At 37.7% G+C, this 11,379-nt stretch overlaps 1 protein-coding gene across 5 annotated transcripts in view; it reads left to right on the top strand.

Annotated features, from left to right (window-relative positions):
• Positions 1 to 567: 567 nt before the first annotated feature.
• SMARCAD1 (SNF2 related chromatin remodeling ATPase with DExD box 1) overlaps positions 568 to 11,379 on the top strand; it is a 76,995-nt gene continuing 66,183 nt past the window's right edge. For 2 of the 5 annotated variants that reach the window (XM_045792010.2, XM_045791974.2), the window contains exons 1-2: positions 813 to 1,027; positions 1,310 to 1,548. In XM_045792010.2, coding sequence (XP_045647966.1) covers positions 1,359 to 1,548 — 190 coding nt within the window. In that variant the 5' untranslated portion in view covers positions 813 to 1,027; positions 1,310 to 1,358. Of the gene's footprint in view, positions 693 to 812; positions 1,028 to 1,309; positions 1,549 to 11,379 lie in introns of those variants that run through there. The other 3 variants (XM_045791991.2, XM_045791983.2, XM_045792000.2) reach the window with 3 other exon arrangements.

The following is an 11,379-nucleotide window of genomic DNA, read 5'->3' as shown; positions in this document are numbered from 1 at the left end:
GGGAAATGCCAACCAGAGGATCAAATTAAAACACAGAAAACTGCCTGTTAGCCTAATGTTAGAAGAGAAAGGGTAAATATTCTCAAGGTAATATTTCCGTCAAGATAGGTGAATTGTCATATTCCACTCTAAGAATAATCCAGCCAACAGTAGGGAGGCAGTTGATACCCTCTGAAGCTCAACATACCCGGGTTTTTACTTCTTAAATTTAACATCTGCAGGCCTCAGTTTCCTTATTATGTAAAAAAGTCTTGTTGAAAGGGTTGAGATTATTCATGTAAAACTTCTAGCACAATATTACCATCATACCATGTATATATTATACAAAATAGTATACATTATAAATATCAAATACTATATTATTTATTAGTAGTATGCTATTTATTGGACTGTGCAATTTATCATTGTTCTATTTAACAACTCTCGCTAACCTGGAGAAACAGGCCATAAGCGCGCTTCCCAGGCGTAGAGGCGGGTACGAGTTACCATGGCAACAGCGCGCGCCTAGACATCTTCCGCTCGCGCGTCGCTGGGGAAGAAAAAAAGCCTAAGCTGCGTGTTGCGTCATCACCGCGCGCTCGTTTGGGCTCTCCGTGCTGTTTTGGAAGGTCCCGGCCCGGCTACCGTCGCCCCCCCGCCAGGAATTATTTTTTCTTTCAACCTTTGTTACATCGCATCGAGCCTGCAAGACTGTAAGTACTAAAGAAAGAAAGAGGGCGAGCGAGTGAACATTAAAAGAGATGCCGCAGCACACTTCCCACCTCTGAACCCTCCCTATGTTTTCTTGATCCTATCAGCTTCCTCTCAGCTGGGATCGCGCCGCGTCAACTTCCGGGCGGGTGCCCGCCAGCACGGCCTCCGCCGCTCCCCTTCTTTGGCCCCTTTGTGTCCCCGCAGTATCGAGGCGCGGGCCCTGGCACGTCCTTTCTCGAGGCAGGGAGCATCGTAGTGCAGGGAGCCTCTCACTGTGGGCGGGCGCGCGGCCCGCAGGGGGGTTAGAGTGGGGAACGTGCCTGCGCGTGCTGGGGTAAGAGGAGGTTGCACGAGGGTCAGCGTGTGGTTCGAGGAAGGCGGGGCGGGCGGGGAGGGGGGAGACGAAGGGTAGTAGAAAGAGCAATGGAAATTTTTAAAAAGATATCCCTGTCCACCTTCTGATTATTGTGGCCTAACAATGAAGCGCAGCCATAATAGTCATCCTGTGCCACTGGCATGTTTGCGTGCTCTTAATTGCCTTGGGAATGAACTGCTAAGGCTTTGTATTTTATATTGTTTTCATGGCCTCTTTTGTCTTTTTATTTTCTTCCTGCAGATAGTTCATTTAAAGCTCTTAATTCCACAGGGTGGTGGTTTCTACCAATATGAATCTTTTCAACTTGGATCGTTTTCGCTTTGAGAAAAGGAGTAAGATTGAGGAAGTGCCCGAAGCAGCCCCTCAACCCTCCCAGCCTGGCCCTTCTTCACCAATTTCTCTTAGTGCTGAAGAGGAGAATGCTGAAGGGGAAGGTAGCAGGGCAGGCACACCTGATTCAGATATAACTGAAAAAACAGGTGAGTTACAATGTTGCAATTTGATGTAGCATCAAGAGGTATTTTTAAAAGATGAAAGGCGGAAGAGATTCTAATATTCTTTATGTTGTGCATACTAATACATTGTCTTCCACCTTGCCCTTTAAAATACCGCTTTGGGGACGCGAAAGGCACCATATACCTACCGTCAACTGAGCATCCATGGCTTCTTGAGCTTTATATGAGTTCTTGGAATATGGCCCAATGATGGAAGTTGATACCTTAATTTAATTTAGGTCACCCTTAGGTCAGGATAGTTGCTACTGGAAGAGAAACTAGGTGATTCTGACCAGTGATGGAGACTTTGAGTCTGTTGTTTGGCCAGGTGTTTACATTCATCTCAGTATATTTTCAAAAAATATTGCTCACTTAATATGAACCAGACTTTACTCAAGGTGCCTGAAGACAGCCTCTGGACAAATGAAGAGCAGATCACATTCAGATTTTGCCATCATTTGACTTCCTGGAGCTCCCCAGGGTGTGAATGAGTAATTGGTATTCTTCAAGGTGAAAGAACCATTTTTAACCTCTTCAGGAGATTGTCACAGACAATGGGATTTGAGAGGAAGCCAGAAATTAGCATTTCCATTTTAGTCTGTGTTCTTTGAACAGTTAACAGGATATATTTGAACTCTTATGTTTTAGGCACTGTGCCGAGTGCTTCACATTCTCTCATTTAATTTGCACAGCAGTTCCACAAGATACTATCCATATTTTGCAGAAAAGAGACCCAGAGAGGTTAGGTTGTTAGGAATTTGATAGAACTGGAACTCAAATCCAGTCAGTCTAGTTCCTGAACATAAACTTTTAATTGTTTACATTACGCAGTTTCTTATGAAGGGTAGAAGGAATATTAGAAGCTTTATTTTAATGGTTATTTTAGTGATACCTTTTTTTTTTTTTAAAGATTTTATTTATTTATTTGACAGAGATAGAGACAGCCAGCGAGAGAGGGAACACAAGCAGGGGGAGTGGGAGAGGAAGAAGCAGGCTTCCCAGCAGAGGAGCCTGGTGTGGGACTCGATCCCATAACGCCGGGATCACGCCCTGACCCGAAGGCAGACGCCCAACCGCTGTGCCACCCAGGCGCCCCTAGTGATACCTTTTTTAATAAAAAACTCAGTATTTCCCAAGCAGCTTTTACACTGATGTGGCCCTGACAAGATTGGTCACATGTCTGTCTTTATCGTTGGTGTCTTACTTTATTTGCTAGTCTTCTATTTGTACCAGTGATGGCAGACTCCCTACACATTATAATTTGAATAATATTTAAAAATCTTTGGGCATAATTGGAAAATGGGGGAATGATTTGGTAGGTTGAATTATGTGGTAATGAGGAGTCATAATTTTGAAAGGCTTTGTTTGTATAAAAGGTTCTGAACTCGTCCAGATTCTGTGAGGAACCACTGAAGCTTAGGAGTGCTGTCTCTGTTCGTTCTTTAATAGGTGTTTACTTTGCATAACGTGCTGTAGTTAATGTGTAGACGTCCAGACACTTTAATATTTTAACAATAAATATATGAATTTGTTTCTTACGTAGTCAGAGAGAGCTGGGAAGGCCAGCATGTAGTCATGGGATTTTGGGTCCTTAAAAATCTCTACTGCTTCATTTTAGTTAAATGGAACATTGGACAAATTACTTAAAGTCTGAGATTAACATTTTTTTCATCTATAGAATAAAAAGCACTTTGTAAACTGGAACACAGTGGAATGTTTTATTTATCAGTATTAGTATGTGAAATTCTTAATTGTCTCTTCTGGTCAGAAGATGCTGCGGTACCTTTTTTTTTTTTCCTGTTTAAGGAGATTTCATTCATCTTTATTGGGATTTTTTTTCCTTCGTATGTAAATTCCTCTTATAAACTGAGATTGTCTTTAGGAATCACATGGTTAGTCTTAATGACATTGGGAAATAGGAAAATTAAGTTTGTTCTGGGAATGGTGAGAATTTGTCCTACTAGGAATAGAGAGCTTTAAGAAAAGATGATTGTAGATGGTACTGTGAATTTGGGAGAATCTTGAAAACGAAGGCTAGGTGTCGTCGGTTTTACATTGTAGTTACTAGAGATCCATTAAAGCCTTCACAGATAGAAGGGTAAAATGATGAAAGAAAGTTGTTTTGTTAAAAAAAAAAAATCAGTCTGACAGTCCTTAAGTTTTGAAGGGAGAAAATTCATTTACGAAGTAGAAATAACAGTAGAAATGGAGAAGAAAGAGATATGAGGGATTTCAAAGAAAGGGCTAAGTTTTACAACCAAATCTGTGCGAGGAGTGAGATAAATAAGAATTTTAGTTTCGGGTCGTGTGGGTGGCTCAGTAGGTTAAACGTCTGCCTTCAGCTCAGGTCATGATCCCAGAGTCCTGGGATCTAGCCCCACCTTGGGCTCCCTGCTGAGCAGGGAGCCTGCTTCTCCCTCTTCCACTCCCCCTGCTTGTGCGTGTGCACATGCACGTTCTTTCTCTCTCTTTTTCTCTGTCAAATAAATAAAATCCTAAAAGAATTTTAGTTTAGGTAATTGAAAAAAAAATGGTAGTTTTGTACATCAGAATATGTATAAAGTACCCATTCTAACCTATTGGGCATGCCTTTAAAAATTCAAATAAGAATTAATTGTTCTCTCCCCCGTTTAGCATGTTTGATGAGACCTAAGGCAACTTAACATAGAGGTGGGGAATTCTGAATTGAATGTTCGAGCTTGGGCCTCTATATGGGACGAGATACTGAAGCTGGTTTAGGATCCTCACTAGATACGGTGGGATATGGATTTTGGCCTTACTACTTATTCTACCATTGTGTGATAATGCTATATTTGCTTATTTAGTGTTAGGGTCTAAATCAGGTCTAAATCATCTATTTCTTAAATAGAGTAGAAATTGTAAAAATTACCTGTCATGACTTTTTTAGCTAACCCTTTTAATTTTACCAATATTTCCTGCCATTCTCTTTCAGTTACTGTGCCACAGCCACACCTTTTCTTAAATATGCCAAGGACAGTGCAATCTTTCCTTCTTCCTCTTTGCTCTTCTTCCTCCAAGACCCTTCCTGCTGATATGTGCATATGACTCTGGGCTTAGTGAAATATTTACTGTCTTTAGAAGCCCTTTCCCTGATCACACTCTCTGAAATAGCAACTTCTCCCCCCGCCCCCAGCTTTACTCTTCTGTGTTTTTCTATGTAGTACTTATTTCTACCCATGATTCTATATATTTGTGTCTCCCTTATTAGGGCATAAGATCCATTTGAGCGGAGACTGTTCTATTCACCATTGCTCAGAGCAGTGACTGGCGCATAGTAAGCTCTTAGTAAATCTCTGTTGAAGGAAGCGGTATTGGGTGATAAGTGGGCGATGCTAGTACTTTATACAAATTTTTAAAAGTAGCCTTCCTCTTTATGATCTTGAAGCAGTCCCATAGCCATCAGGCATTCTTCAGCCGTGATTACTTGAAACTGCTTTTGATGCAGGATGGTCTTCCTTCATCCAGCCTTTGGATATGAGGGCATACACTTAACTTGTGGGCACCTCTCCCTCCCGTGTTTATTTTGCCCTGTGGTGTCCAGTTATTAATGGTTATTGCTTGCTTACACATTGTTTTTTTCTTTTGACCTTTTTGAGAGCGCAGCGGGGTTTTGAGGGGATAAAATAATGGCAGATGAGTGAAAGAGGAGAGAGCTTCTTATGTTTTATGCATAAAGAGTAAAAATAAGAGCAAAGCTGGATCTTAAAGAAACACCAGGAGGAAGGGACTTATAAATATATATAGTTGAAATAGTACAATGTAATAATTCAGGAAAATATTAAGCAGTGTAGAATTAACAATCCAATACAGAAATGATTATTCTTCCTGGAGAGGATCAGGAAAGGTCACAGAGAGATGACTTTGACTGGATCCTAAACAATGAATCAGTGCTTATTTGGTGAACAAAAGATGAAAATATACATTGCTTAGAAGAGCGGTGTGTCTGTGGGAGGGGAGGTTATCTGTGGAAGAGGTGGTTTAGGGCAGGTAAAGATGAAACTGAGAAGATACGTAAACTGCTGGGTTGAGGGCGTTTATATGCTGTGCCAGGAAGGATGGACTTTTTGGTAGACACCAGAGAGCATTTCAGCATGGGAAGACCGTTGATGAAGTTGTTGAATTAATTGAAGCCTAAATGTAGGTAAATGATAGTGGGATAGAGGAGGCATTTTAGAGAAGTTTTATATTTCAGTATTTGATGATATTTGGTGATCAGTTAAATGTAGAGGGTTTAAAGATAAACTCAGATGTTTCTTGCTTAGACAGCTGGGTGATGGGCACTGTCGACTGAATTAGGCAGTGCATTTAGGAGAGATAATTACATTGAGTTCAGTTCTCCTGTTTCAGAAATGAGGTCTGGTAGAGGATTAAACATTAGTTTTGTAGCTCAAAGATGGTTGGAACCTGAGAAATCAACTTTGGGAGGGTCATCATTGTGGAAGTTAACAAAAAATATCCCCAAGTAAGGCATATAGTAAAAAATAACAACATTTAATGGTGGGCAAATGAAGGTAAACCAACGAAGATAATAAAGGATAACTTGAATAGTTCTAGAAAATGATGGTACCCTGAAAACTAAAGAAAGACAAGATTCCAGTTTTGTGTATAGTGCACACTATCAGATACTATAGAGAAGTCAGATTGGATGGGGACTGATGAGAGACCACTTTCCTTGAAAATTAAATGTTACTGTTGACCTTTAACAGACAGTTTCAGTAGAAAGGTAGGGAAATGAAGACTGGTCTTTCGAGAAGGAACAGAAAACAGTTTGATGGTACAGTAGTGTCAAAAGAAGATGTTTCAGGATTGTTGAAAATTGAGTGTATTTGTTGGCCTAGGGAAAGATGCTAGTGGAGAGGGAACGGATGAAGGGAGGGGAGGTATTTGAAGACAGGCACCTAGGGCATGGGAACAGGTGCACAGCTGGACTGTTTAACGTTGCAAAGGAATAGAGACACTTTTTGCCTGGGGAGGAAAAGTGATAAAAATACATGGGTTAATCAATTATTTTGAGGTTGGAATGGAGCAAAGTTTTAGTAAATGCTTAATTAATACCTTTCCCTGGTGAAATAGAATCAGTCTCCTAAAATGATTGCCATTTCAGTGTGGTGGTCATGTTGGAAGTAACAGTTGTTAATAAGAAAATTTTGAAATTATTCCAGTTAATCAAAAAGATTCCCCCCCCCCAAAAAAAAAAAAGCTTTCCAGAGAGCACTGCTCTGTCATACAGATTGTAGGATCTTGGGTAAGACACAGCATTTTTGGACTTCACCTCTTTTCCCTAGATGTTCTCTGAAGTCCCTGCAAGCAGTAAAATGGGTATGATCCTTTGAATAATGGAGCCAAGTGTATCATTTTAACATCATTATTCTGTAACCATTGGGTGATACTCAGGGTTTTTTTTTTTTTTTTAGTTGTGTGTGGCCAAAATGCATATCATCACTATATCTTTGGATAGTTATTCTGGTTTCTTAATGACTGCAAGTGTTAGTTGACAAGCAGTACTTGGTAGAAGGCTAAGTGCTAAATTATTCTAATAGAAGAAAGTACAGTGAATACTCATGCTTAAGTAAAAGTCTTAAGTACATTTACAGTGTATACTTTCATCTGCGTTTTCCCTTCTCTACCTTTTTACTCTCCATGCTTAGCTACTGTTTTCTTCAAAATAAAATATTATATATGAAAGATGCAGTATTGTATAATGAAGAATATTCTATAATCCTTTAGTTTTGGTGTTTATTTTCACATTTTTTTCTGCCTGTATATATTCCAGGTTTTTGTTTTTATGTATATTATATATTTATTTTTGCTGTTCCTCAGTTTTTTTTAAATGATGACAGTGTCTTATATAGATATATTATAATTCATGCAGTTTCCCATTAATGGACATCAGTTGGTTGGGTTTTTTCATCTTTTTTTTTTTTGCTATCAAGAGAAGGCTGTAGTGACCATCCTTTTACACAGATTTTTTAGGTTGTGTACAATCTGAAGAAAAATTCTTGGAATTGTCAGATTAGAGCAAATGTTAGCAATATTTTAGTAATTGCCAAGTACCATACACGGAAGTTTTACCACTTTGCACCGGACTACAGCTTAGTTTTTAGATGTCTCCTTTTTCATACTAGGCCAGAATATTGGAAACCTTTTTAATCTTTACCAGGGAATTAAATTGTTTTACTTTTATTCTTTACTTTTAAGATTAAGTATGCTTTCATAAGTGTATTAGCGTTCTGGACTTTTTCTTTGTTCTTTTTTCTTTTTTTCTGATAAATGATTTGTAAGTTTTTTATTCTTTTGATTCCTTGTTGTTTGTCCTAGAGAAATTTTACATTTTCACGTGGTCAATTTGTTTATTCATTTCTTTGATGGCTTCCAGGGTTTAGGTCCTGATCAGACTGGCATTCCTTACTATCACATTATAAATATTTTCATCTGTATTTTATTCTTACACATCTGTGTTAATTTTATTTTTAATTGTAAGATATACATAAAATTTACCATCTTAACTGTTAAGTATACAAATCACAAGAGTGTTAGGTACATTCACAGTATTGTTCAGTTAATCTTCAGAACTCTTTTCATCTTGCAGAAATGAAACTCTGTACCCATTAAACACTACTCTCCTATCCCCAGCCTGTGGTAACCACCCTTGTACTTTCTGTCTCTGAATTTGACTACTCTAGGTACATCATAAAAGTGGAATCATACAGGATTTGTCTTTCTTTTTTCTTTTTTTTTAAGAATTTATTTATTTATTTGACAAAGAGAGACACAGCCTGTGAGAGAGGGAACACAAGCAGGGGGAGTGGGAGAGGAAGAAGCAGACTTCCAGCAGAGGAGCCTGATGTGGGGCTCGATCCCAGAACGCCGGGATCACGCCCTGAGCTGAAGGCAGACGCATTACGACTGAGCCACCCACGCGCCCCAGGATTTGTCTTTCTGTGACTGGTTTAATTTCCCTTTGCATAAAGTCTTTAAGATGCATTCATTTTGTAGCATGTATCAGAATTTCCTTTTTAAGGCTGAAAAGCATTCTGTTGTATGTATATACTACATTTTGTTTATCTATTCATCTGTAGATGGATACTAGGGTTGCTTTTACCTTTTGGTTATTATGACTATTACTGCTATGAAGTGTGTGTACAAGTATCTCTTTGGGACCCTACTGTTACTTCTTTAGGGTATATACCTGGAAATGGAATTCATATAAGAAACCATCACATGTTTTCTTTCCATTAATACCTGCACCATTTTACTTTCCCACCAGCAGTGCAGGTGGGAAGGGTTCCAGTTTCTCCACATCCTTGCTAACACTTGTTACTTTCTTTTTTTGTTTTGATAGCCAAACTAATGGATCTGAGTCAGGTTTTGCATTGATAAGCAAAGTAATGGATATGAGTTAGATTTTGTGTTGATTTTTATTTTAATCTTGAATCTCATCTGGAATTTATATTATTATAAGGACTAAAGAAAGGTTGATACAGTTTTCTCCTTTGCTCATTATTTGTCATTTACTAGTCAATTGTTCCAGAATCATTTATTGATAAACCTTTTTTCTTATGAAACATCAGTATAGTCTAAATTCTCATGTATATTTGCATCTCATAGGCCATTCATCTATTTCTCTAGTTTTATATTTGTTTACCCCATTATTTCAATTCTTGTAGTTTTAAGGTGTTGTTTTTTTCCTCCTCTCTGACCTGAAACTTCAAAGAAGTGGTTTCTTTGGCTTTTTTTCCTTTCTTAAATTTCCAAGTGGCTGAAATTTGCTTCAGTGTTCTTATTAACATTTACTTCTAATCGTACTGTTTTATGACTAGAGAATGTGGTCTATAGTATTTCTGTTTTGGCTAATTTACTGAAATTTTCTTTGGGGCCTAATTTACCATTAATTTCTGTGAAAGGTCTAAGACTACTTGAAAAGATGACATAATCTAAGTATAGATTAATTATGTACCAAATAACAGATGAATTTTATTTATATAATTTTATTCAAACTGTAGATCACAAACCTTGTGTCATAAACTCAGTTTCTTGGATCCTAATTACATGCAACTGTTTTTTAATGGAGTAAACAGAAAATTATCGAAGTATCACTGATAGAAAGCCTCTGAAACTTTTATTTCAGTTATATGTGTTTAATATCATATTTAGGGTCATAATCTAAAATGTGTCTCTTACGGTGGGTCCCAATCAAAAATATTTGGAAAGCAGTATTATAAATTGTCTTATTTTTGTGCTGTCTGTAAAGAGCTTGGAAAAGAGTTAAAGCCTCATATTTGTCTCTTGAGTTTTTGCCTATGTATCCTGCAGTGTTTATGTTGAGATAATATGTTAGTTATATTTTTGTTGTGGATCTAAGTTCTGTTATTAAACAATGTGTCTCTCAAGTTAAACACTTTCGCTTTGTCCAGTAACAATAGCATGGCTTTGTTTTTTTTACATTTTTCCCTTTTCTCTTGGCTTACACCTGAGATGTTTCAGAAGTTACTCTTCAGTCTTTTATTAGTGTATTCTTTGTCTTCTTTAGAGCTTTCCTCAGAGATTTATTTTTTAGAAGATGCTATTGGTATTTCTCTTTCTACTGTGACATTCAGGCTGCTCAGATTTTACTATTTTGGTTACCTTTTAAAATGGTAAATCAGTGATGTGTTTTACTTAGTATTCAAAGGAATTGCCTTGAAAGTTAGTTGCCATGTTAGAGAATTGAACCATGTAGAGCAACACAACTAGACGATGACAAGTGACACAGTTCTGTAAGTCTTCAGGACAGATATAAAGGTTTATGTATTTTCATTCTACTTTGGAAGATAATTTTTATTTACGGGCTCTCAAATTAATTTGGACTACTTTGGTGTGAGCTCATAATCCTAGTACTGATTTTTGTTTGTTTTTGAGAGGCCCTTGATCTTGGACCCTTTGGAAAGGTGAAACCACTGTCAGACTTAAATCTTCTTTTGTTTTATGGTGGACTTAGATATGAGAATGGGTACAAGCATACTGGAAAAATTTGGGATATAAGATTGTATTCTCTTGTGCATACCATTAATAGGGATTTTAGTTTGGAAAAACTCCCTGGAATCTTGGTGCCTTCTTGCATATGCTAGTGATGTAGGTTCCCATTACCTTTTGGTAATAGAAAATATTGATCTTCTGTCTCTAAAATATGATATGCTTCTTTGTGGTCTTTGTATGAAAGAATAGACTGTTTTCCCTTATGTTCCTGTAGCATTTTGTTTATTCCTTTCTCATGGCACAAATCATATTTCATAACAGTTATTTGTGTACATGACTACTTAGCTCTTGTTTCTCTAGGGCAAGTTGAAGTTTTTTCCTTTAATATTCGCTACCTCCTGGTACAGTGCCTTAAGCACAGGGGCAGTCAGCAAATGTCAGAATTTAATAGTAGCTGATGCCTTCATAATTGTTGCAGCGTTTCACTATTCTTTCATTTGTATTTTTCTGTTTCCTCTCTCCCTTGTGCTGCTGCTTAAAAGTGCTTATTTGGCTTGGGTCAAAAACCCATCACTGCATAGTTTTGGCCATTGCCTCTTAGCTATTTTTGGTTTTGCTTACTTCACAAAGTGCAAACAAACAAATCTTAAGCATTAAGCATTCTAATTCTAAATTATTCACTGTATTGGGAAGTTGATCTTTTTATATAAACAAGCTCTTACTGTGTCCCATCAGTTTTCAAAGTGTGGTTTGTGAACCTTTAGGATCCCTAAGGGCAAACTACTTTCATAATAATACTAAGATACTACTTGCCATTTTACTATGTTGATGGTACAAAAG

The sequence above is a fragment of the Ursus americanus genome, chromosome 8 (genome assembly GCF_024610735.1).
Source record: "Ursus americanus isolate L20-20 chromosome 8, mUrsAme1.1.p, whole genome shotgun sequence".
NCBI classification, from domain to species: Eukaryota; Metazoa; Chordata; class Mammalia; order Carnivora; family Ursidae; genus Ursus; species Ursus americanus.
Note: the sequence above shows the minus strand (reverse complement) of the source record. Positions and strands in the feature narration are given on the sequence as shown.